A 27,227-nucleotide genomic window follows, 5' to 3' on the forward strand; every position below is an offset into this window, starting at 1 on the left:
ACCATTTTAATTTGTAAAGTTTTGAAGCTAACTCAAGAGGCTTTTTGATTGACAGCCTGCAGGATTTTTTAAAAACAAATTTAAGTATGGTTTCCACTTTTAAGTTTCTGGCTGTACTATACATAACGTATTTTATTACAAAGTCAAGACTAAATGGTGAGCATATAACTAAAGATACCACAATGAAGTATTTTTATTTGTAAGTTTATCAAGTAACCAAAGATTCTGAAATGTCTTCAGGGGCAGGCCCTGTACAGAGTGAACCTCAGTAATCTAGTCTGGATTTAACTGTTGCATGAATCACTGTGGCAAGGTCAGACCCAGCTAAGTAGAGGAACAATTGGCAGGTTTTGTGGGACTAGTAAAAATAGTCCAAAAAGGCATTCAGCCAGACCCTCAAATATTTAATAGAGTCTATTGAAGGAAATGGGACACCATCCAGAGTAGGTAGGACAACCCCCTCCTCCTCCAGTCCATTTCCCACCCCTGCCACATGACTTCAGTCTTAGTTGGATTCAGCTTTGGCAGTTCAGCCTCAACCATGGCATCTAGGCACTCAGTTCTGATCTGGATAGCCCAGGCAACTCCTATCCCATCAGAAGCTAAGAAGAATCAGCCCTGGCTAGCACTTGGAAGGGTGATAAGACACTCAAGACCAAGAGAGCAGTTTATCCAGCAGGAAGAAGAACTGGGTATCATCTGAGTACTGACGGCACCTGACAGCAAATCTCCTTGATGAGCTAGAGGGTACATATCAATATTAAATAACATTGGAGACAGGATCAATCCCTCTGGAAACCTATTGGCTACCCTTTCTGTGCATTCCTGGAGGAATAAGATGAATCAAGATGAGGCAACACCCCACTCTCCTAGTTAAGCTAGGCAGCTGACCAGGATTGAAGATCAACTGTGTGAATACTGCCAACAGGACTACCAATATCATGGACATCTCATTCTTGGATCCTCATATATGAAAGACTGTGTCTCCCTATGCTCTGCCATAATCCAAACCAACCTGTATATGAGCAAAGTCAAAACCCACCCATATACATGACTTCTTTGTTGTGGCTCCCACCTTGAGGAATGGTTTGCCTGAGGCTAGAAGGGCTTTCTGCAAACTATGCAAAACTGAACTATTCAATAAAAGGTAAAGGTAAAGGTATCCCCTGTGCAAGCACCGAGTCATGTCTGACCCTTGGGGTGACGCCCTCTAGCGTTTTCATGGCAGACTCAATACGGGGTGGTTTGCCAGTGCCTTCCCCAACTATTCAATAGAGCTTTTTTATTAGGGCAACAGGACAGCACTGTACAAAATGATTCACAAAGTTACTTGTACAAATTCTTAGGAACTGTGATCTATAATACTGTGTATAGTTTGCTGTAAATTGAAACCTCCTATGTAATATTGCATCATTTTATGTATCATGCAAACATTTATGCTTTATATTCAGTTCTCTGTTTTTTAGATTTCTTTTGGGTTCTACAACCCAAATCCCATTTCATTGTTTACTGAATGTTCCATTCTGCTGATTGTACTGACTCACTCTGTGTAATCCACTTTAAGTACCAGTGAGAAATGTGGATTATAAATAATGTAAATAAATGAATGAATAAATTTATTGGCGCAAACACTGAGAAAACTGAGATGCGTGTCTGTGTGTGTATTTGTATAAATGGTACACATTACCTGGTTTACATTCATAAAAGTCACAGCATTCTCCTGGTTTGCCTGATGCTTTAGAAACCAAAATATTCAAATAGCCAGGCTGGCAAACTTTCCTCAAACATCCCGTAGGATTGCATACACAGCGGCTTGGAAGAGGGCAGCATTCACCAGGTGGAGCATAGCCTTCAATCAAAATGGAATCTTCTGGACAACGAGGAGAAAACTGTACTTCACAACGGGCCTTGGAACAGTCAGGCTTTTCTTCTGAAAACAAGACAGAAATCAGCTGATGTGAGTGCCTGCAATATGCTGACAGGTAAAACTCCACAGCAGTTTGAACATCTGTCATATATGAAAGATACCTGTCAAGACCATGTTTAATATCTACCAGAGCAAATTACATAAGCTGTTAACCCTGCTTAAAATTTGCAACATAAATCTTGTTACTGATCTTTTTATCAGTATTATACTGTCTGTTAAAGTCAAAGGCCTTAGAAGTTAGTAACACTGTTCAGGATTGTATTGTAAGAGTTTGCTTTATGAGAAGCGTGAAGCACACCAGATACATACATGTGTGCATATTTTTTGTCCTTTATTTATGTGCAAAGCTACACATAGGAAATTGTTCCAGAATTTTGTGGAGCAGAAGTAATGATATTATTAGCAGACATAGAGCAACATTAATATAAGTGGGATCTAGGATTACTCATCCATTCTGGTGACTGCTCAAATGTTGAATATAACAGCATAAATGAGCCACTATATATAAAAAACCCTTTACTTTGATTTGCAGTTCTTATGTAGTCCAAGAGGTCTATAAATCTGTTATAAAAACACCGAGTCACCATAAACTCCCTAAACTCTTATGGAATGAAGAAACCCATTCTTTAAAAACTGCCTGTGCACAGAAGACAAATGGCATTTTCCCACATTGCTCTTTGTTCCTGCAGCACTTCTCTGGAAAAAAAACACTCCAAGAGTCACAGCCATGGGTGTTTGCTAGAATGAGAAGACCCAAGAGGATTAAGTCAACCTCTTTCCTCAGTGGAATTACGCTTGCAAGAAAACAAGGAGCAATTCCACCCCATCATCCTTCTTCAACCCAATCTGAACCTGCATGGGTCCCTGACATTACGAATGATTTTTGTGGGTTTACAAGGGACTGCAGGAACAGTAAGAAATGCAGGAAAATTGTGTACAGGGTTTTCGGATACAAGTTGTTGACATGTTCCACTTGACTGAAGAGTTCTCCTGGTGGTTCCTGGATCAGTTCATATTCATAGACAGCAAAACATTAACTAAAGGGCAGTTCTGAAAGTTACATGCAATGGCATATCAATCAAAATGGAAAATATTTAGGTAGTTGAACTTTTAGCAATATGGCTTATACCAACGGTCCCCAACCTTTTTGAGGTTGAGGACCGCCTCCAGGGGTGGGGAGAGCCAGCAGCCTGGGCGCCGTGCACGTGTGGCAGCTGCGTACAAATGCACACGTGCAGTTGCCACGCATGCGCGTTTGCACAGGCAGTAAGCGTTAACGCACCTTTGTGCCTCTGCCGGCATGCTGGCGGCTGCACCTGCCACTTCCCCCTCCTCTCACAGCGAGAAGCTAGCCGGGCCGCGAGCGAAACGGCCGCTTTGGTTTTTTTCGCTTGCGGCCTGGCGAGCTTCTCGCTGCGGGTAGGGGGGAGGCAGGCGTGGCTACCAGCAGCCCGGTACCGAGGCCTTCACAGCCCGGTACCGGGCCACAGACCGGGGATTGACGACCCCCGGCTTATACTACCAAGTGTGTTTTCCCCAGCTTTTCTCCTATTTTCCCCAAATCTGTTTTTTCTGTGAAGTTTTGGAAAGATTGTAGCAAAGCCTGGAAGGCTGCCATTCAAGTGGGAAAACTTGGATTTTCTCAGTCCTGCAACTATTAATTTCTGCCCCAGGTCAGCCATTCCCCCATCAAACTAAGGGGAGGGTGTTTTGGGGCTTTTTTTTAGGTCAGTAAATTAAAGACATATCAGTGTAACATTATAACAATATGGGTATCATTTTCAGTGAATGCCCAGCTTTTATTTTTAAATGTTCCTAGCCCTTTTCACTGCAGAGCTATAAGTGGAAAGGCCTATCTCTGAAATGAGAGCAACTAGAGGCTTTCTTACAAAAAAAGTGGAAAATTCACAGAAAATGAAACAGATTGTCTTACTTATATTAATATACCAATACTCATAATGAATGCCTAAGTTTATTTATTTATTTATTTAATTTCTATACCACCAACTCCTGGACCAGCAGGCTCATGGCGGCTCACAACAGAATAAAACAGGAGATGGCAAAAATACCATCTCACTAATAAAAATACAATACAATAATTACCAGTTAAAAAATGGCAAGATGGCAAGTACAACAGTCCCTCACTAGACCCATTTTTCCTCATTCACCCATTCCCAGCATTGTCAATCAGATGTAAAGTTGGGGCAATGGTGGGTCCCTGAGGATCCAGATGCCACAAAGGTGGGGGAGGAACCAATTTTATTAGCCTGGTGTTCAGCCCGGCCTCAACCAATGGTGGGGGGCTGGTCAGTGCCAGGAAGATGAGGCAGGAAAACTACAAGAAAAGTTGGTTCTTATATGCTGCTTTTCTCTACCTGAAGGTGGCTCAAAGTGGCTTACAGTCGCCTTCCCTTTCATCTCCCCACAACAGACATCCTGTGAGGTAGGTGAGGCTGAGAGAGCTCTGCTATTACTGCTTGGTCAGAACAGTTTTATCAGTGCTGTGGTGAGCCCAAGGTCACCTAGCTGGCTGCAAGGGGGGGAGCGCAGAATCGAAACCAGCTTGCCAGATTAGAAGACCGTACTCCTAACCACCAAACATGGAATCCCTGGTGCAACCTTAGTGGATCAGCAGCTACAAAAGTAATGGGAAAACAAGATAAGCTTATCCTCGTTTGGAAAACCCATAGGTATCTTTGCCACATTTACATTACCAAGGAGGATTACTATTAAAATAATACATTAGACTCAGAAGCTCAAGAGGTGGACAGATGCAAATAACCTTTCCTTACAACATACAGATGTACTTAAATAACAATTCCTTTTAGAAATATACAACAGCAAACTTTAGCTGTCAATACGCAACTAGATTTTTAGAGCAGTAAGTGCACGGTATATTTTCAGTCAGCACTGATATATATGGAAATACTGCCATGTTGTTGTTAAAAATAATGCAGTGTGCTCTTCAGCATATGGTACATTCATAGAAATGTATGTATCAAATCATACAGTTTTTCTGTCCGTTCCCTTCTCAGCATCTAGGGTCAAGCAAGATATGATGGCAATCAATCCATGAAAACACCTCTCAAAGTTTTATTTTATTTCATAGCAACCATAAGTTGCTATGGATGAGTGGTGTGCATAGTGCTTTAATTCCCAAATCACCATTTTGCCCTTGTTTGCTTTCCTCCCCACAGAACTTTGTTCTGCAGAAAAAAATACGGACACCGTGTGGCTACCTCTATATTTCCTCTACCTGGCCCACATCCTTGGGATGAGGTAGGGGGAAACTGAGGTTGGACAATGACACAGGGAAAGGATGAATCCATCATACCACAGCCCTGATCAAGCTCTCCTTCCTATTTACAGATTTCACATCACCAGTTTGTTCTTCCTTTGCTCTTTCCCAGTTTGCCTTTGCACAGACATCTACCTCTATGATTTCAATTTCTTAGACTTTTTGGACCCCAACTAATAAGTTATCATCTACAAAGTACTTAATTACCATGTACCTACATATCCACAGGGCTACCACTCCTATTATGTTCTGCCATGACAAGTTTTGTTCATCTGAGCAAAGCCTTCTGAAAGCGCCAGCATGGAAATAGGCAAGATCAGCAATTGCCCATTCATGCGCATTCTCTGTGGCAGCTCCCATTTTGTGGGTTGGCCTGCCTACACAGAATGTGCAAAACAGACATGTTTCAGGAGGGCATTTTTATGTAAGGATTAGAACTGTAATCGAATGGAACATTCATTTTAAAATAGGATAGTTGACTATTGCAATGCAGGTATCAACTTGTTTTGCTGCACTTTCTACATACGCACTGCACTATTTCTTGAATATTTTGCATTGCTTTTTAAATCCTGTAATCCTATTGCACTGTTGTTGATTGTCTTTGAGGCATTCTGTACTCCACCTTGAGTCTTGGAGAGAAAGGCAGGCTATAAAATAAACTCGCCTTTGCCTCCACCCTCCGGCTCATATACAATTCTAGCAACTTTCCATGTAGGAATGTTTACTAAAGATTTGCAAACATAACATAGCATTCTGTATTGTATAGGTGTTTGAGGGCAATTATAATGAAAATTAAAGGCAGTAGCATTTTCTTGAAAAATCCTATTTTTAATGAAAATTAAGAGTGTTTCACTTCTATGAATTACCTTGCTGAGTGATCTCTGACCAGCCAAACACTGTCAAGTCTAACCTCAAAGTGTTGTTGTGAGGATAAAATGAGAGAAAAAGAACAATGTAAATTGTTCTGGACCTCTAATGGGAGAAAGGCAACATATATAAATGAAGAACTGAATAAGTAATAAGTATAAGAGACTATAGGTTTTGAACATTTTTGCCACTGAATGGAGCTTGAATTTATCAGCAAGGTAAGTCAATTCTTGCAGCCTATTGTTTAAATAAGTGTTTGTTTCTCGTAGTTGGTGCATCAGATAGTTACTCCCTTGTTATAACCAACTATATCTTCTTTCCAGACCTGGTAGCCACTTTGAACCAACCTGGCTACGGACAAATCTCAAACAAAAGACCTTTTATTAAAACCAGCTAAAATTATACAAAAATAGTGTCTGAAAATTTTAGAGCTATGCTAGAACTCTTTATCTGCACTCTGGGTAGAATACCTGAAAACTAAGGGGGAAAATCTGCTTCAGAAATTTAAGGGGAAAGATACCCTATTACACACTTCTGTGTCTATTAGCACTATTAATCACAAATTAATGGGAATACAACTACAATATCTGAGAGTCTTTCAGAGTGCCTGGATGGCTGAAAGACTAGTAGTGCTGATGGTTCTTTATAACCCAACCTAATATTAGGTCTCAGGATGGGTATGTAATAATGTATTCAAAGATTGGCAGGATCTTACTGAGACTTATTCTGTTCAACAGATTGTTTTATTAGAAGCCACCCACAGAAGCTCCCAAACAGGCTGGGTCTAGCCTAGTGGGTCCTTAGCATCTGGAATTTTTCTAAAGAAAATTCAAATTAATTATTATGGCTGCTGGTCATTGGTGAATTGGCCTAATCCTTTCAAAAGATTTCAGATATATTACATATTGTAGCAGAAACTTAATTATGGATTATCTGAAGTACTGTGGTCCCTACTATTGGTAGTATTAGGTGATCATCCATGGGTGATCATCATTTCTGGTATTAGGTGACAGAAAAATCTATTTCTTTTCATCATTTTCAATATCCATAGCAACCATTCCTTACACAGTTTCATATATATATAAAATATAAACAAAGAACGCATTAGCTTTTCCTCATATGGAAAACATACCATTAATAATTTAAATTAGATCTGTATAAAAATAGAATTTTGATAGATTAACTGTAATGAAAATAGAATCACGTCTATCCTAGTATATTGGTATGAAATGTTCATACTCACCAATATCACTTTCAGTACTTTTTCTAGGATCACTGATCAAAGAAAGCACTTTATTCTTACCGTGGCTAAACCTTCAAATAATATAACAACTTCTTGCTGTTTCAAAATCTTTTTTCTCTACTGTATACCTTGACTATGTTATTTTCCAGGAACAATAACCAATTTACGGATAAAATCAATAAATGTATAGCTGAATTAAGAATTCTACTAACTTGTTGCTTTCCTCAATCCTTACCATTTAACAATCCTTTAGCAATACAACTGAATCCGGTTTCAGGAAGCACATGTGTGTCTTTCTATCATTTTATATCACTAAGAATGCAATAAGGATTAATTCAGTTTTTAATGACTTCCTTGTCTTCATTTATTATTCCTTTGTTATCTTACAATCCTGAATTCTGCTATCTACAACATTTTCTCTAAGAATTCTTATATCTGCCAAGTGTGCAAACACCTCACCCATTTGAAGAACTGGAGTACATTAAAGTGTTTTTAGTGTTTAAGGTACTACAAGACTCCTGTTTTATATTGGCATTTTTTGCTGGTGTTTGCTTGTTTTGTTCCAACAGTTGTGTATCTAGAACAGATTTTCCAGGTTAGATTTCAGCCAAGAAACCAGATATTTGGAATGAAAATTAATCCATACGGTGAAACAAATGAATAGCTGGGGGTTTTCTTACCGCACTTTTTACTACCCAAAGTAGTCTCAAAGCAGTAAAGGAGGCTGAAAGAACTCTGAGAGAACTGTGGCTGACCCAAGGTTACCCCAGCTGGCTGTATGCAGAGGGGTGGGGTTCTCCAGATTACAGGCTACCACTCTTAACCACTACACCATTGGCTCTTAAGGGATCTTGAGACACCTTCTAATTTTGATGGAGTAGGGGGTGAAATAATATTTTCTTAATTATTGTTCTGTAAAGAGAAGCTTGGTGTACCAGACTGTTTCATAAGAGAAGGCCCAGAAACTTGTTCTTGACTGTATTTTGAAGCGTTACCAAGGCTGATATGTTCTGTTCTCAAGGCTGATGCAATTGTTTATATTAACAAGAGAACTTTTGTAACCTTTTCCTGGTGACTTAGCATAATGACAATGGGGTGGTCCTGTGGGATGTACAAGGGGGTAGAGACCACAGGTTATTGGTTTGACCCAAAAAGCATCATCTTTCCCTGCCTTCAATGGAATATTATAAAGTCTCATACAATCCTTTGTTCTGCACACGGGCTCTTTTGGGACCAACCCTCCTGTGTCATTTTGTTCTTCTGCAGTTGAATAAAATTATAAAAGGTTTTCCAGTCTAGTGGTCACTCTATTTGGGTACTGCACACTAGGCAAACAATCTTAAAAGGCCCAGACCAGGCCCTGGGCCATCTATTTCAGAAAATATAACAAAGAGTTTTATGAGGAAAAAGGATCCTTTCATATACGTGTGGGATGATCATTGAGAGGAATGGAGCAGAACTCTGTAAGAGGATACAGAATAAAATGTACCCATTTCATAGCTACAAAGTAAAAATGGGAGTCAGGTTTATAGAATTCAAGCTTTAACTTCAACCCTTATATCACCTTTAGAGAAAGTTTAGGTAGGAGGAGATGCAACAGTATATTTTCACTTTTGCTTAATCTTTACTCTTCTGCTATATATTTTTGTTTGTAATAAGTAGCTTGCATATGTTAAGTAAAAGCTAAGCTCTTTTTATCCCTATCTGGATATAAGCAATAGAGCATTCATGACTGTTAAGAATTTGTCCTATGATCAAAGTCAATTAAATAAAAATGCTGAAACAAATGGCTGGATAGAAAAATGTGTTTTTAAAATAACATCTTAACAAAGCATGAGTCTTCTGGCACCTTTAAGAACAACAAAAGTTTTATTCAAGGTATATAACCCTGAGGTAACCCTCTATCCATGATAAAGGTAAGCTGTTGAAATATATTTACTATATATGGTGCTACCCTCAAAGACAATATGGAAATTTCAGCTAGTGCAAAATGTTGCAGTTTGATTAAATAAAAAAATAACCTTGTGTGCATGCACACTTCTTCAGATAAACAGGTATTTAAAAAATTTTCCACTGGATATTCAACTACATTTAACTCAATTTTACTGCAGTACTTGGGTACAATAGACACGAAACATTGGAATAGTTTACATTAATTCATATACTGTTCAGCGTCAAAGGCTTGACCTCCTGGTGTTTCATTGGTTTTCATATTATCCATAATTTTAATATCTATGCCTAACTACTGAATGAGTTGATAGAACCTCTGACTCTAGTAATATCTTACTTCCCAAAACAACTGTCATTGCTCTAGGGTTGTATGTATCCAATTGTTGTTGTTAGGTGCGAAGTCGTGTCCGACCCATCGCGACCCCATGGACAATGATCCTCCAGGCCTTCCTGTCCTCTACCATTCCCTGGAGTCCATTTAAGTTTGCACCTACTGCTTCAGTGACTCCATCCAGCCACCTCATTCTCTGTCGTCCCCTTCTTCTTTTGCCCTAGATCGCTCCCAGCATTAGGCTCTTCTCCAGAGAGTCCTTCCTTCTCATGAGGTGGCCAAAGTATTTGAGTTTCATCTTCAGGATCTGGCCTTCTAAGGAACAGTCAGGAGCTATATGTATCCAATAGCTGAGGGCAAACAAACTGAATCCAGGCAAGACTGAGGTGCTGTGGATTGGCCCAACTGGTGGACTGAATGACAGTTTGCTCTCTATGCTTGACTGGGTAAGTTCGTCAGTTCTCTTGATACCGGTAAGAATTTTATTGTTTTGTCTGAAAAACAGATGGGCATGGTAACCAAACCTGCTTGTTCGAATACAGGAGAGGTTCATATCATTTACAGATGGCTGACCTATATTCATGAGCAAGGTACTGTAAGTTGTTTGGTGAGCCAGTTTGGTGTAGTGGTTAGGAGTGCGGACTTCTAATCTGGCATGCCGGGTTCGATTCTGCACTCCCCCACATGCAACCAGCTGGGTGACCTTGGGTTCGCCACGGCACTGATAAAACTGTTCTGACCGAGCAGTGATATCAGGGTTCTCTCAGCCTCACCCACCCCACAGGGTGTCTGTTGTGGGGAGAGGAATGGGAAGGCGACTTTGAGCCTCCTTCGGGTAGGGAAAAGCGGCATATAAGAACCAACTCTTCTTCTTCTTCTTGTTGAAATACTTTTTCTACAAAGCACTACCCTCAAAGACAATATGGAGACTTCAGCTAGTGGAAAATGTTACAGCTTGATTAAATACTAAATAATTTGTATATATACCACCCCATCCTTATTGGCTCAGGATTTTTACACTATAGTGTAAAAATAAGAATTGTATAACAATAAAATGACAAATTCATTCCTAGCCACCTCCTATTATTCATCCCCTATGAGAGACTGCCTACCTCCTTATGCCCCCCACAGAGCACTCCGCTCTGCAGGTATGGATTTGCTGAATGTCCCAGAGCCACAGGAGGTGCACCTGGCCTTGACCAGGGGCCAAGGCCTATTTGGTCCTGGCCCCTACCTGGTGTAATGAGCTCCTAGACAAACGGTGGGCCCTGCCGGGACTCTCTGAGTTGTGCAGGGCCTGCAAAATGTAGCTCTTCTGTCAGGCATTCGGTTGATGCTGAGTAAGGCCCCCAGGGTATGTGACCAGGTCTCCACCCCTCCCCCTCTCCTTCTTGCATGGTACTACACTGTGCTGGGGGCTTATACCATACCATTGTGATTGCCAGCCATTTTCAACCATCCATACCAGATTTGGTGTTCTGAGGCGTGGGACAAGATTTATCTTTTTTCAGTCAGCTGGATATTGCCATCCTTTTGTGGATTTGATGTGTTTTTTAAGGGAATTTTACTATATGTTCCATTGGTTATTATGTGACTCTTCTTTTTTTGTAAACTTCTGTGAGCCAGTTCTCTGGGAGCATGTGGTATAGAAGTCTAAACATAAATAAATAAAATAATTAATTTATCTCACTGGGGACAGTGTTTATAGGGGTTTCTGTAAGGGGGTGTTTTCTATAGGTGTTTCCAGTGGGGAGGCCAGCATTTCATGGTGTTAAAGCTGGAACACGCCACAATACACATTAAGACTATTCTAAGAATTTATATTAGATTATTACAGGTTGTTATAGTTTCATGTGATATATATTATTGAAAGTACTTTGATATCTGACCTAATTGTTAATGAATCAAGACACTATTTACCAACAGTGCTGGTGTCATAAGGGACATAACTATTAACAATCCCTCCCTTCTGCTCCTGGGAAGCATTTTGTGGGACATTTTGGGGTGCAACAGGAAGCATGAGAAACATGTGCTCCATGGACAGAAATCCTGTCAGTGGAAATACTCTCTTGCATCTAGGCCACTGAAACACATCTTCACCTAAAAATATTCCCAGTATGTTTTCTTAACTTGTGCAAGATGTGCAAATCTACAAAACAAGCTAGTGGAATTTGATATTGTAACATGACCTTAAGTAAGGTAACATGCACTGTTACTACCCAGCACAAGGCCATGGAACGGGGTACAGGAGAAATTTAATATAGGATAGGCATAAGGTAACTCTTCCTGTTATACTTCAAAGAAAGCTGGCAAATTAGTTGAGTGCCAAGATCAACAGGTACTTACTTATGCAAATCATAGGGGAGTGTTCCTTTGCCAGAAACATTAAGCCTGGCCAGATGAGCTAACTCCTAACATGAATCTGCATAAGTCACCATGAGTAATGATTGTGGCCATATAAACACTGAACTTAGCATTTAAATAATATTCTACACTTGCTTTCAGGATGGGTAAAATTAGATTTTTTAAATAGTTTTTTAAATTAAATTAACCAATAAAATAAGCAGCATACTGTGTACAACTCCATTAAACTATTAGGTTAAATATTTAGGAAACTTGCTAATAAATACTTTGAGGTTGCACAAATTCATCAATCATTTCACTAATGTGTTCACTAACCATTTAAATCATTAAATTAATGTGTTTATGGCTATACAAACAAATGAGTAATCAATCCAGAAAGCATCTAATTAACAACTGGTTTTGGAGATTTTCCATGGCAGAAATCTTCCAGCATACTTAAAACATCCTCTAAAACAGTGGTCCACAACCTATTTATCACCGGGGACCACTCAACGCCTTTTACTGAGGCCTGGTGGGGGGGGGTAGTTCTCTACTCTCTACCACTGCCCTAGCGCTCTCTGATCACTATGGTAATGTTTAAACATCCCTTCAAAATAAGATACAGACACGCCACAACAATGAAGTGTGTTGTAAAGGGCCGGGGGGGGGGAGGTATCCTTCGGGGACCACCTCCAATTAGTCGAAGGACCACATGTGGTCCACGGCCCACAGGTTGGGGATCGCTACTCTAAAAGACAGGCCTTCCCCTTGCTGGATAGGGGGAGGTGTCATTTCTTGGGAAACATGCAGAAAGACCTAGATTCAATGCCTGGTGTTTCCAATTGGACAATGTAGTAACTGTTAAAATTTTTACTCTGACAGGCACTGTTTTTTCAGATCTCACGTAGACATCATTGAACTAGGCGTGAGTTTTCGAGTGCAAGCACTCTTCGTCAGACTAAGAACTGACCATCATAACAGTAGGAATATATAAGCAAAAGTTAATCCTGTTACATTAGTAAACTGTGTCACAGCATAAAGGTGCTAAGGTAAAGGTAAAGGTATCCCCTGTGCAAGCACCGAGTCATGTCTGACCCTTGGGGTGACGCCCTCTAGCGTTTTCATGGCAGACTCAATACGGGGTGGTTTGCCAGTGCCTTCCCCAGTCATGACCGTTTACCCCCCAGCAGAAAGCTGGGTACTCATTTTACCGACCTCGGAAGGATGGAAGGCTGAGTCAACCTTGAGCCGGCTGCTGGGATCGAACTCCCAACCTCATGGGCAAAGCTTTCAGGCAGCTGCCTTACCACTCTGCGCCACAAGAGGCTCTTATAAAGGTGCTACTGGACTCTGATTTGATTGTGCTACTTCAGACCAACACGGCTACTCACTTTAATCTATCATTGAACTAGAAAGCCAGTGCCATAAAGTCACATTTTGACAAGCTGGAAAATTGGGCTAAAATGAATTTCAATTGTGATAAATATAAAGTTCTTCATTTAGGTAGGAAAAATCATACGTATTACTATAGGATCTGGGAGTATTAGTAGACCATACACTGTACATGAGTATCACTCAGTAGCTAAAAAGGCAAACAGGATTTTGAAGTATACTATCCAGATCACATGAGGTGATGTTACCACTTTACTCCACTCTGGTAAAACCTCACTTGGAGTACTGTGTTCAGTTTTGGGCACCACAACTGAAGAAAGATATAGAGAAACTGGAGCATGTCCAGAAGAGGGCTATGAAGATGGTAAGGGGTTTGGAGAACAAGGTGTATGAGGAAAGGTTGCAGGAGCTCAATCTGTTTAGCCTGGAGAGGTGATATGATAACTACAGCAAATACTTGAAGGGCTGTCAAATAGAAGATGGAGCAGAGTTGTTTTCTGTTGCCCCAGAGGATCAGACCAGAACCAAGGGGTTGAAATTAATTCAAAATAATTTTCAGCTAAACATCTGGAAGAAGTTCCTGTTACAGCAGTTCCTCAGTGGAACAGGTCTGATCTGATTGGCTGCACAGACTTTTAAAAACACCACTTTGGCAGCACTGCCACCACAACACAAGAACCTTCATGATATGGCTGAAGATAAGTTGTGTTAGCCATCGTGTGACTACTTTTATGTCATGTGATAGTTGTGCCCACCATGCTATGTCAAATATCCAAAAATCTCACAGGCACAAAAAGATTGAGAACCCTTACACTAACCTACCAGTTCAGGACTGATTCCTTCATAGATCACTTTATTTCATAGATTATTCCCTAATAAATCTAACTTTCATTATCACAGAACTGGGTATTTCTTCCCTTTTCTAATGAAAGTACTTATAATCTAAGTGATGACTGATGATTTGAAGTCATTCCTCCTCAGTCTTGAAGACTGACCAACAATTAAAAGCTGTACTGTATGCAGGGCAGAACTTTAAACTGTTCTGTTCAAATGAGCACATGATTTGTTTACAGCACTGTTTTACTATATAATTTGTCTTACTCAGATATGCTAAGGTACAAACCAAACTATGGCATAGTATTATTTGCTGCTGTCAGTGTGCTGAAAATAGTTTTGCTTTTAAGTTTTATATCCGTTGTTAAACCCACATTCAAATACAAAACACCTTTCTTCCACTTGGCAGTCTTTTACAGCTGTCATTGAAAAGATGGCAAACAATAGGTGTACTGTACAGTTACACATGGGCAGGAAGGAAATATTAAAAGGATTAGGGATAAACAAGAAAAATGATTACCCAGCTGAAGCAGTCAGGCAGGCAGGGATCCATACAGGAATGCAAAATACCCGAAAGGATTTTCAGGATATCAAAAGGATAGTTAATTAGATTTAAAAAGATTATCTTGGACAGACAAATGTATAGTACTTCACATGGATGAACTGGTTAAAATAAAAAGGAATTATTCTGAACTTTTACTTTATCTTCAAATCATATCTAGATGTATTCACAACAGGTTCTCCCTGAGTTTTTAAAGAACAGAGGATAACATTCCACAACAATATATTTAAACTTGCAGTAGCAGTTTCAGTATCAAGTAGTTTATTTGGCATGAACCTTGAGTGATGGCAGGTTGGCAACATATTAATATACATATTTCTTGAAAGATACTTTTGAAGCATGTTGAACATCACTATACTTACAAGGAATTCTTGAACTCCACTAAGTACAAGAGTGATCTTGGGCCAGTCACACATTCTCAGTCTAACTTTATAAGCCACTATGGATCCCCAATGAGGAATACCAGTAGGGTACAAAGAAAGTAAACAAACCAGCAGCTATTTGTGCTTTCCATACAAAGACAAATGGGCTGGACTTGACTGAGTTCAGGTATGATATGGGAGCAAAACCAGAATCAAATGTATACTGAAATCCATTTTCAGGTGTTTTTCAGGTGGTAAGGAAGTCAGTAGTAAATACATTTGCTGAAGTATACTAGACTCTACAAACATTTTCACTTATTCTCTGCAAAATACACTGTTTTCTGACATGGCTCAGAATTAGGGCTGAAGTGGATTTTATGAGGTTTAAACTACGTAGTTTTGTTTAGGTATCTTAGAAAAGCTAAAGATACTAAGAATTCTAGAATAGTACTTAGAATCATAGAGTTGGAAGGGGCCATACAGGCCATCTAGTCCAACCCCCTGCTCAATGCAGGATCAGCCCTAAGCATCCTAAAGCATCCAAGAAAAGTGTGTATCCAACCTTTGCTTGAAGACTGCCAGTGAGGGGGAGCTCACCACCTCCTTAGGCAGCCTATTCCACTGCTGAACTACTCTGACTGTGAAAAATTTTTCCCTGATATCTAGCCTATATCGTTGTACTTGTAGTTTAAACCCATTACTACGTGTCCTTTCCTCTGCAGCCAATGGGAACAGCATCCTGCCCTCCCTCAAATGACCACCTTTCAAATACTTAAAGATGGCTATCATGTCCCCTCTCAACCTCCTTTTCTCCAGGCTGAACATTGCCAGGTTCCTCACCCTATCATCATAGGGCTTGGTCCCTTGGCCCCAGATCATCTTTGTCGCTCTCCTCTGTACCCTTTCAATTTTATCTATGTCCTTCTTGAAGTGAGGCCTCCAGAACTGCACACAGTACTCCAGCTGTGGTCTGACCAGTGCCGTATACAATGGGACTATGACATCTTGTGATTTTGATGTGATGCCCCTGTTGATACAGCCAAAATGGCATTCGCCATTTTTACTGCTGCATCACACTGCCTGCTCATGTTTAGTTTACAATCCACAAGTACCCCAAGGTCTCGTTCACACACAGTGTTACCTAGAAGCGTATCCCCCATCCAGTAGGCATGCTTTTCATTTTTCTGACCCAGATGCAGAACTTTACACTTATCTTTATTAAATTGCATCTTGTTCTCATTTGCCCATTTTTCCATTGTGTTCAGATCTCGATGAACTCTGTCTCTATCTTCCGGAGTATTTGCCAGTCCTCCCAATCTGGTGTCATCTGCAAACTTGATGAGTAGTCCCTCCACCCCCTCATCTAGATCAGTGGTCCCCAACCTGCGGGCCGCGGCCCGGCGCCGGGCCGCAAAGGCCATGGCGCCGGGCCGCGGCTCCCTCTCCCCGCCCCCCCCCACCCCCGCAGTAAAAAACTTCCCAGGCCGCAAGCCTGCGGCCCGGGAAGCGACTTACTGCGGGAGGGCGGGGAGAAGGAATCAGGGCCGGGCCGCGCCCGTGCAGGCCGCGCCCTCTCGGCCCGATCCACGGGCGCGGCCCGCGGGTGTGGCCCGATCCGCGGCCGCGGCCGGGCGCGGCTCGCGGGTGCGGCCGGCGGGCGCGGCCGGGCGCGGCTCGCGGGTGCGGCCGGCGGGCGCGGCCGGGCGCGGCCCGATCCACGGGCGTGGCCGCGGGCGCGGCCCGAAGCATGGGCGTGGCCCGCGCGGGCGCGGTCCCTGCGGGCGCGGCCCAATGCCCTGCCGGTCCCCAGCCTAAAAAAGGTTGGGGACCACTGATCTAGATCATTAATAAATATGTTAAAAAGTACCGGACCGAGTACCGAGCCCTGAGGTACCCCGCTACTCACCTCCCTCCAGTCTGATGAAACACCATTGACAACAACTCTTTGAGTGCGGTTCTCTAACCCAGTGGTCCCCAACCCCCAGGCTGCGGCTCCTCCTCGTCCTTCTCCCCGGCTGCTGCCTCGGGGGCTGCCCTGCCACTCTGCCGCCAGCTCACCTTTGGTCCTCAGGGTACAAAAATCCAGCTCTTCTTCTAAGAGGCAACAGTGAAAGAAGCATGTGGGCACATAACATTTATTAACCAAAAAAAAAAGAAGAAGAAGAGAGAGAGAGGCAGAAGGAGCAAGACTGAAAGCAGAATGGGGAGGAATGGGCTGCCATGTAATCTCCCCTTAAGAAGAACCTCCAGTCTGATTTTACCTTCAAATATCTGAAGACATGGCTCTTAAAAGCTTATCTGTAACCATGAGTAAGCCCTTACGGACTGGGCAACCCTTCCCACCACCAAGCTCTAGAGACCGTTGTATTCCTTGATAGTATAGAAATAAATAGGAAGTTTAGTGAACATATCAATAGTAGGTGGACTCATCCACCAGAACAGAATACTAATAATTGATTGGGTTGCAGTTTTCGAGCTACTAGCCTAGGTCTTAGTGCCTGCTTCAGTATACGTGCCCTGCTGTTTTCCTTTGGTTGCTCTTTCTGTCCCATCTGCCACCTGCTTAGTTGTATTAATTGTGCTAACTTTACAGATATTATTTATATTGTGTTGTGAACCACTTTGTACATATTGCCAGGAGAGGTAGTATATTATACCAAATAAATTCAGGCCTTCCAAGTTGTTTGCTATGTTGGGTTAAGTTAATTCCTTTCCTTGGTTCATGCTTTGTTGAATGGTGAGCTATATAATTATCATACCAACTTATCAAAAGCTGACCAGGATTCTGTTTCCTCTTTGTCATTTGTAATATCTTCAACTTCTTTGCTTCCTTTCTCTTATAACTGTGTATATGCTGGGCATTCAAATGAAATCAAAAGGCTCTGACTGCATTGGTTTTTAATATGAACAGTATCCTCCATTTGACAGTCTACAGAGCTGTGTTAGTTTTGGGTCCTTCAAAAAATGGAAATGAGTACTCTTGGAATTTTGTTACCTTGGGACTTGACATATCCCTCGTGGCAGTTCATTATGCTGACTTTGTAGCACCAAGTACTTTCTGCTGTGATTTTATTGTTGTCTCTTTCAGTAATCCACAGTGGAAATACAAAGCTTAATTATTTCATATCGCAGTGTTTTCTTGCGTGACTTAAATGCCTAAGTATGAAGTTGTCATTGCTTATTAATGAGTTACTACCATTTTCTTACTACTAGTAGAAAAATATTAATGAAAATTAGATGAATATGTAAGGCAACAGAAACAGACAATAACCTGATGTTTTACAACTGAGAATGAACATTTATTGTTAATGTTTTACTGAAACCTGTTATCAAAGTAACTCACTGTTTGAATAGTGCAGTTCAAATTCCCTTCCATTTTAGTCTAAAATTCAATCCTGAATTGGTTCTTTTATGCCCGCTAGCGCCCGCTGTATATCTTATACAGCGGGCTTGATTTCTAGTGTATATATATTTGCATGTGTGTATATGTGCATGTGTTTAGGTATATATGTATATATGTATGTGTAAAAAATAGACATACACAAAAGAAAACCTATATAGCAAATTGTGAAACATCATTATATAATAGAGTAAAATATTTCAGATTCTTAACACAAATTGCCCCATCTCCCTCTCATCTGAATTTTAATATTTAACTTTTAACCATTTATTGCTATCTTTAACCACTCCTGCGGAGCGGATAAAATAAAAGAGTAAGGGCCCTGAGGGCGGGCCCAGTCCAGGATGAGGAAGGGTACCCATTGGCCCCTTCCCCTGGACTGACAAGCAGAGGGCCCAATCGGGAGGCGCCGGCTCGCAGAGCCGCCAATAGCCCTCCCCAGGGGCTGGGGAGGCTTATTCCCTCGGGGGGGGGGGAGGGAAAGCCCTCCACGGCACCTGGGAACCCTTTTCCCCCGGGGGGAGGTGCGGGGGGGGCAGCCCTTCCCACCCGCCCGGGCAGCGCTGCCAGAGCGGGTGGAAACAGCTAGCGCCCGCTGTATTTTTTTTTACAGCGGGCTTAATTACTAGTATATATATATATTATTGCTATGCCAATACTTACATTATTTTTGCTTATACCAAATATATTTTATAATCTCTAGAAATCAAATATCAATAGGGAAACAATGAATAAATTGTTGTGATATAACAGCAAACAACTGAAAGATCACAACCTTCTGATCAAAGCAAAACCTATATTATCTTTCATGTACTTATTTGGTACAAAGCCTGTTCAATCATTATGCATTAAGCCTGGAATGAATTTTCTTAGTCTTTCAGCCATTATTGAAGCAAAAATTTTATAGTCTACATTCAATACCGATATATTGGTTTATATGAATTTGACGATGTTGCTTCGATGCCTTCTTTATATACTGGTGGCCACATAGCAGGTATTATCTTCCCTTCTGCAGGGCCTGTAAGATGGAGCTGTTCTGCCAGGCTGAGAACTAGAATACATTAAGATCAATATTCTAGCTGGCTTTCCTGCCTAAATCCATCTAAATCCATCTGGGTAATTCCCACCAGAGAAATCAACTCTATCATACAGCCATCTCCTCCCTTTTACAGTAAGGAAGTATCATCCATTGCAGAAGTTTTTATAATTTTAGATAAATTGGTTCAATGTAAATATTTTTGTATTTTACTGTTTTTGTAGACTCTTACAAAAGTGCGTCTAGTCAAGTCTATGGTTTTTCCAGTTGCAAGGTATGGCTGTGAAAGTTGGACCATAAGGAAGGTCGAGCATCAGAAGCTCTTGAACTCTGGTGCTGGAGAAGACTCTTGCGAGTCCCTTGGACTGCAAGGCGAACAAACTGGTCAGTCCTAGAGATCTGACTGCTCTTTAGAAGGCCAGATCCTGAAGATGAATCTCATATATTTTGGCCACCTCATGAGAAGGAAGGACTCCCTGGAGAAGAGCCTAATGCTCGGAGCGATTGAGGGCAAAAGAAGAAGGGGACAACAGAGAATGAGGTGGCTGGCTGGAGTCACTGAAGCAGTCGGTGTGAGCTTAAATGGACTCCAGTGAATGGTAGAGGACAGGAGGGCCTGGAGGATCCATGGGGTCCCGATGGGTCAGACACAACTTTGCAACTAACAACAACAGACTCTTAAAATGTCTGTATGTCAGTTGTACTGCACTCTCAGAGCTGGTACGAGAGAGTGCTGATCCAATGAGGTCATTCAACACACTCCCGGAGACGCCTGGAGACCTGGCCTTGGATCTGCCAGTGGATGAGCAGCCTGCGCCCAACCAGGTTGAAACATAATCCTTTGTATGTGAAACCTTGGGACAAAACCCTTCCAAGCTCTGGGAAGCAGCATCACCAGCATCAGACCAAGACCCTTGCAAGCCCTGGGCATTTTCTGGAGCAGCAGGTTCTTCATGGAGACAGCCCTTGTTCCAGTTCGCTATGGTGAAACCTTTATTCCTGTGACTCCTGGCTCCTCAACCTTGCTTGTCTTTCCAACCATGCTCTGTCTCTTCAACCCTTGGTTCATCTTCCAACCACGCTCCAGCTCCCCAAAATTCGGCTTGACTCCTAACTCTACCCCTGAATCCAGTCTGTGTTTTGACTTTCTCCCTGACTTATGACCCTGGCTTGCCTTGACTCTGGTCCCCTCCCCATTTGCTGTGAACTCTGTTCCCTTTGGCTCCCGACCTCCCAGGCTGGACTCTACTACACTACCACTTGGCCAAGTAGGTGCAGCATGGCAGCCCACTGCATTTTGGTATGCTGTCACCTGTCCTGAGCCTTTTATGGAAAGGTGGGATATAAATACAATATTAAATTAAATGGTAATTTCATACAAATCCCATTTGTGAAAGAGAACATGTGAGATAAGGCTGGAGGGGTAAGACTGGTCTAGCATCTTGAAACCTGTATTAGATGAGTAAACCCCAGCTCCCCAACATATATACCATAGATTCATTCTCCATCTACCCTCAAATATCCAGAGCAGAGCTTACATATTCATCTCCCCCACTCAAAAATTTCACTTTTGGGGTGAAATCGTTGGATCCAGGCCCATAATGTTCATCAACCATTCACTGCTTCTCTTGTGCAAACCAACTGCAGACTAGGAGGCTGCAATGGTATACTTAGGCTATGGTGACTGGTGCCCTGGGTGCCATACTTGACGGACCAATAATCTTTAGACCAGTAATCTTGTTCAGTATAAAGGCAGTTTCATACATTCAAGGGGCTTACTTCTGTATATTTTGTTAAACGAACATCATAAGCTTTCAGCAGAAATCAGGAAACCAATATGATTTTGGTTTTAAAAAATATCTAGTAAACAGAAAAAAGCATTGGCAAAACGCAAGGGATAGGTGGTTTGGCGGGGGGGGGGGGAGCTACATAGTGATATATGCATTCTCCATCACTCCTTTCTTCTGGCTAAGGAGATACTGGCAGGGAAATGTAAGCATCAGATATTCATGGCTACTGTTATCAGTACTGTCCAACTAAAGCACATCATCAGATTCTTTGGGTAAAAGGCAGCTTCAATGCCAATTATAGTTTAATTAAATTGTTATTACTGGAAAATTTTCCCGTTTTCCTTTCTCCAATAGAGCTACAGTCATCTTAGCAGTTTAAATATTTATTTATTTATTTAGGGATAACATGTTGGAGCGCACTGACTGATTTACCTCACCCTCAAATCTGTGCAGGGACTCAAGGCCATACGCTGGACTAAAAGTGATAAGGAGTAATGGCTTGGAATATTTCTGTAGAGGTATGTAATAGAGGTAACTCAGGTACTGGCTCCTCCAAGAGAGATCTCAAAGGCAGAAACAGCAGGCAAAATAGATCTGGGCCTTCTCTGCAAGGAAGCTCTGACCTACCATGAACCCTCATGGATGGCTGCTTGTATGCAACTACTCTGGGGTTTAATGGATTGGTATCCACCTCTCATGGGACTCTTCTGCCATGTGGCTTAGTACAAACATATGAGGCCGGCCATGGAAGACACTATAACTGGAATAGAGGTCACAGGACCTTGGTTCGGCTAAGCCAAACTTTTTCTTGTGCCCTAGGGTAACGATCCCCAACCTGTGGGCCGCGGACCACCAGTGGTCCTTCGACTAATTGGAGGTGGGCCCCGAAGGACACCTTCTCTCCCCCCCACCCTGGCCCTTGTCATTGTCATGAGTTAAAATTTCCATGAAAATAAAATGTCCCTTATGTTCATTGTTGTGGCGTGTCTTTATCTTATTTTGAAGGGATGTTTAAACATTACCATAGCGATCAGAGAGCGTTAGGGCAGTGGTTGAGAGTAGAGGAGTAAACTACCCCCCCCCACCGGGCCTCAGTAAAAGGCGGTGAGTGGTCCCCAGCGATAAAAAGGTTGGGGACCACTGCCCTAGGGTACATCTGGAATTCTTATACTGTGTGGTGGATACAGCGACAAAATGGCTGCCCATAGGAGGTGGAACAAGTCACAAAATTGCTTCCACGGCTTATCTTCGGTAACACAATGAAAATCCTTGTGCTATGATGGCAGCTGCAACCAAAGTAACAGTTAAAAAAATCTGCAGTCAATCAGAAAAAAGCCTTGCTGAACTTTTACCTGGCCCTACCCACTTTCTAAAAGCACTCAGCAGACATCAGGTAATATTTTGATGGACACTATGACATAAACATGTTGAGAGGCTCCAAGATAAGGTGTTGCTACAGTGACTGCAACTGCAACATCCTGGCTGTCTAGAGTCAGAAGCCTTGGTCCCATTGGAAGAAGCTATAACTGGGATTTTGTGATTGCAATAGTGATGTCAGTATCTCTGTTCAGCTAAGAGATATTGGGGAAAGGTGGGGAATTACAGATATCAAGGCTGTGGTCTTGGAGGCACTAACCAGGATGAAAAACAACCACTGTGAACAAGTGCTTTTGTGGAATACTGGCTTTAATACTACAAGAAGCTGAAGAGATACAAAGATAACTATGGGCTATGCTATCAAAGGTTTTTCATCATAGTGTTCCTGTCACATTCAAAAACCTGAAACTGTTCTGCTTTCATCTTTGGATTGTTTAAATACACAGTATTACAAAAACTGGCTAGACTACGTATATATTACAAGTAAAAGCCTGAATTGTAGGTATTTGGATTTTCTTCCTTTCTGATATTAGCCTCATTCTACCTGCTTTAAAAGTGTTCAGCCTATTAGGAGGGGATCGCTCTTCTCTAAATTTTGTTCCATCTTTAGTATCCCTTCACTGTGTGTTGCCACATTTTGGAATGTTTTATTGTTATTCACAAGAATAGAAATTTAATCCCATTCAATACACTATTTCTCAATGTTTACTTACATTCAAATGTTTCAACACAGTACAATATTATTAATTTATTTTAAATTAAATAACATTGCTAGACTAAAAGATATTATTAAAAAGATGAATTTTCTTCCTTCTATTTTATTTGAGCTTTGATATCAATGTAAGTTTGCCAAATGTTTCTCACTATTCAGAACGGACAAAGGAAAAGGGCTGTATTTTGAAAGCAGACAGATACACAAAACCAGATAACGGGCCAGTAAACAGGTAGCTTAACTACTAAAATCAACACTGGAATACGAAGGCATAAAAACAAAACTGAAATAAGAGGCACAAAAACAGCACATCTTAAGATAATAGGCCTGTCTTCAAGTGGCTTTGCATTTCAGCAGAAGGGAATTAGAACGATTATCCCAAAGATGACTTCCACTAAGGAACCGTTTGGGTTTATAGTTCAGGGTCAACATGAAAGTGGAGCCCAAATAGCAACCCTCCAAAAGGCTTCTAAGAAACTCCTTCCACTCATATTTCTTTGTCACCAAGAATGGAGCAGGCCATGGGGAAGATATTATTCAAACCACTTCTATCCCACCTTACCTCCTCAAACTCAACACTACTAACAGTGTAGCAAACAAGTTCCAAGGACACAAACTCTAACAAATTCAGATTAACAAAATTAAAACATAAAATTAAGATATACAAATTACTAAAGTACCTAAAACATAAAAGTACCAACACACATTGGTTTAACATTGGTTTAACAAGCAGACAGGATTAGAATGAGCACAGCTAAACTCCACCAAATGCTCTGGAATAAGGCTTTCTTAATGCAGTAAATAAAAGCACCCTCCTCATCCACTTTAGTAGGCCACATCCAGGACATGGAAAAAGCCTGGGATCTTGCCGTATCCAAATGCAAGCAACTCAAGGAGAAGGCTGTATGCACAGGGATAGGCAGTTCAAAAAATTTGAGTGCCTTAGGCTGTGAAGGACTTTTAAAGCAATAACCAACATTTTGAATTAGGCTCAGAAGTAAATAGGTAGCCAGTGCAGTTGACACAGCAATGAAGGTATGTGTTCCAAGTGGCTAACACCAGACAGAAGACTTGCTGACACATTTTGTACCAGTCAGAGCTTCTCAGTCTTCTTCTACATAGCCCCAAGTACTGTGTGTTACAGTAGTTCAATATGGAATATATAGTTGCATGGAACAGCATGGTTAAGGTAGTATAGATATGGAGAGTCAGCCTCTGACATCTTCCTACCCTTTGCAGACCAGTCAGAGACTGAAACAAGAGATACAGATCTGTATTGTCCTCAACCTGACAGCCAGCTCACCTGATGTCACTAGGGGATTTGTAGCTGAAATAAGACCCTGAAATTACTATCTACAAAGTAATTTTACTAATTACTTGCCTACTTGCCTATGCATATCAATGCAGGTAATCTATGGCACAGCAATGCAGATATAATGCACTGGACCGAAAATAGCACTCTTTTTTTTAAAGCCCTTTCAAATCCTGAAGTTGTGGAAGCAGCAGAAGACAGTTCACATATATAAGCAAACAGAGCACAGAGTATTGAAGTTGCTGAGGGGAAAGTCTTTTCTGCTTACCCAAGAAAAGAAGTCATAATCCACTAGAAGTTAAGATAAAAAAACCCTCAAAACTAGAAAAGTGTGGGTGTACAATACATATCTATTTCTGCGTACGGACACAGAAAAAATGAGTTTACAGTATCAGGATTACACAGGGAGAATGTAAAGACACGGCCAAACACATTTAGGCTGCCTAGTAAGTGATAATTTGTAAGCAACAGTTTGCTCACAACTATTGTATAACTTGGGAGAGCAAAAGAGGAATGTGCAATATTGCTTTAGGATGGTTAGGGCTGATCCTGCGTTGAGCAGGGGGTTGGACTAGATGGCCTGTATGGCCCCTTCCAACTCTATGATTCTATGATTCTATATAATTTATACCACAATAATATGAGAGAGAATAGGCAAGACCACTAAACCACAGAGGGAGAAGATAAAATATAAAACCTAATTCACATAGAAATACTATACACCATTTAAAAAAGACAGAAAATGTGGAATGAATACATGAACATGGAAACTCCTCAAGTCCCCATTTTTTCTATCAAATTTAGAAAATCTTCCTCATTGCCAGAAGCATGTAGGTAAGCAACAATTGATAAGGTTAATGAAATAGTTGGCCTTTCAAAAAGTTTAGTAGGGCTCCTAGTAGAACTTAGTAGACATGGAATATAAAAACATCTGGATCTTCTTAAAATGTTCTAGCTGAATATATTTAACAGAAGAGGCAGGGGAGAAATAAACCATATGGCTCAAGCGAAACAGGACATTTTATTGAAAATCTTTATCCCTCAAACTATTACCCCTCCAAATTCATTGATCTGAATTTGTGATAAAAGATTTAATCACTCGTGTTGCCCACATGATCTCTGATTGACTGGATCACTTAATGTAGCAGTACTCACCCATTTAAGTAAAAACCTGACGTTACAGATTATGGAATTCATATTTTAAGAGCACTGGGTAATTGGTGCACAAAAACTTAATGAGTTCTATGAATATATGGGGGGGGGGGAATTAGCAAAGCCCTTTGAGGTTTTATTTTTACAATTGAATTAATGAGTAGAATGGTTCCTCCAAAGATCTTTGATGAAATTAGATGATTTATAAGTAGATCCAAAGTTTGGAATAACACAAAGTTAGACGACTTGCTGATGACAAATTTCATTCATAATTTTGAAAACACAACTGACTGGAAAGTTTTAAACACATCTCTCTGAATTTAAAAATAGGCCAGAACAAAGGCCTGCCCCTTGTCCAGTACTTCTTTCACAAGTAAACAGTTGTATTTTAAAATTCTGCTTAAAGGTTCACAATATCCAAAATTCCAGGATAAAGTAAAGAGCAGGTTAAAATCCTAAATACTAGTCACATACAAATATTGGGGGACAGATTTTAAACACAATAGATTCATAACTAATTTTGTTTCCTAACTGATAAGGTTTTGTAGTATCATAGCTCTTGATTAAATTTCTATTAAATTAATACTTCCAATATATTATTATTATATTAAATGAATTGTCTGCCACTTCCAGGTTAGCCGGTTCATGACGGGTTACAGAATAAATAAAACCCCACAATAAAACACATGAATCCCATCCCCTAACAACCCCTTTTTTTGGGGGAAAACATTCTGATTCCCTGCCCCCTCCCTTTCTCTCCTGATCATCAAGCCCCACGGCCTGAGAATTGAATGGGGTATAGCTTGATGTCCCAGTTATCCCAAGGAACCCCCCTGATCTTGAATGCCCTAGCCTCAACCAAATACCTGCGATTCTGAATAAATATCCTAACAGAAAAAGACAGAACCTGTCTCAGGCTATCAAATCAGTTAACAATATCTTTTATACAATTTCTATTTTAATTATAAATTAAACAACCAGAATGGACTCTAGATTTTGTTCCTTTTTCAAAGTAGACTTTTCATAAGTGGTTGTTTCCTCCTATGATTTTCAAACTTATCCTAGAAGTTTTCAATATTTCAACTAAGTCAAAATTTAATCAAAATTCTCTGCATATAATGCCGGCCTTCAGCTCGCGGGTATGGAAGAGCTTTGTCCAGATCTCTCTTTCTAGGATAAGTCTCAAAATCACAGGAGGAAACAACCACCGATGAAAGGTCTACTTTGAAAACGGAACAAAATCTAGAGTCTGTTCTGGTTGTTTCATTTATCATTAAAATAGAGATTGTATAAAAGATATTGTTAACTGATGTGATAGCCTGGGACAGGTTCTCTCTTT

General features: G+C 41.0%; 1 protein-coding gene across 8 annotated transcripts in view; it reads right to left on the bottom strand.

The window, feature by feature from the left end:
• CRIM1 (cysteine rich transmembrane BMP regulator 1) overlaps positions 1–27,227 on the bottom strand; it is a 188,842-nt gene that overhangs the window by 76,327 nt on the left and 85,288 nt on the right. For 7 of the 8 annotated variants that reach the window (XM_077343994.1, XM_077343984.1, XM_077344025.1 and 4 more), the window contains one exon: positions 1,688–1,930. The exons of the other annotated variant lie outside the window; for it this stretch is intronic. In XM_077343994.1, the coding sequence (XP_077200109.1) occupies positions 1,688–1,930 (243 nt within the window). The remainder of the gene's footprint in view (positions 1–1,687; positions 1,931–27,227) is intronic. 8 annotated transcript variants of the gene reach the window in all.

This window comes from Paroedura picta, chromosome 1, assembly GCF_049243985.1.
Source record: "Paroedura picta isolate Pp20150507F chromosome 1, Ppicta_v3.0, whole genome shotgun sequence".
NCBI lineage: Eukaryota > Metazoa > Chordata > Lepidosauria > Squamata > Gekkonidae > Paroedura > Paroedura picta.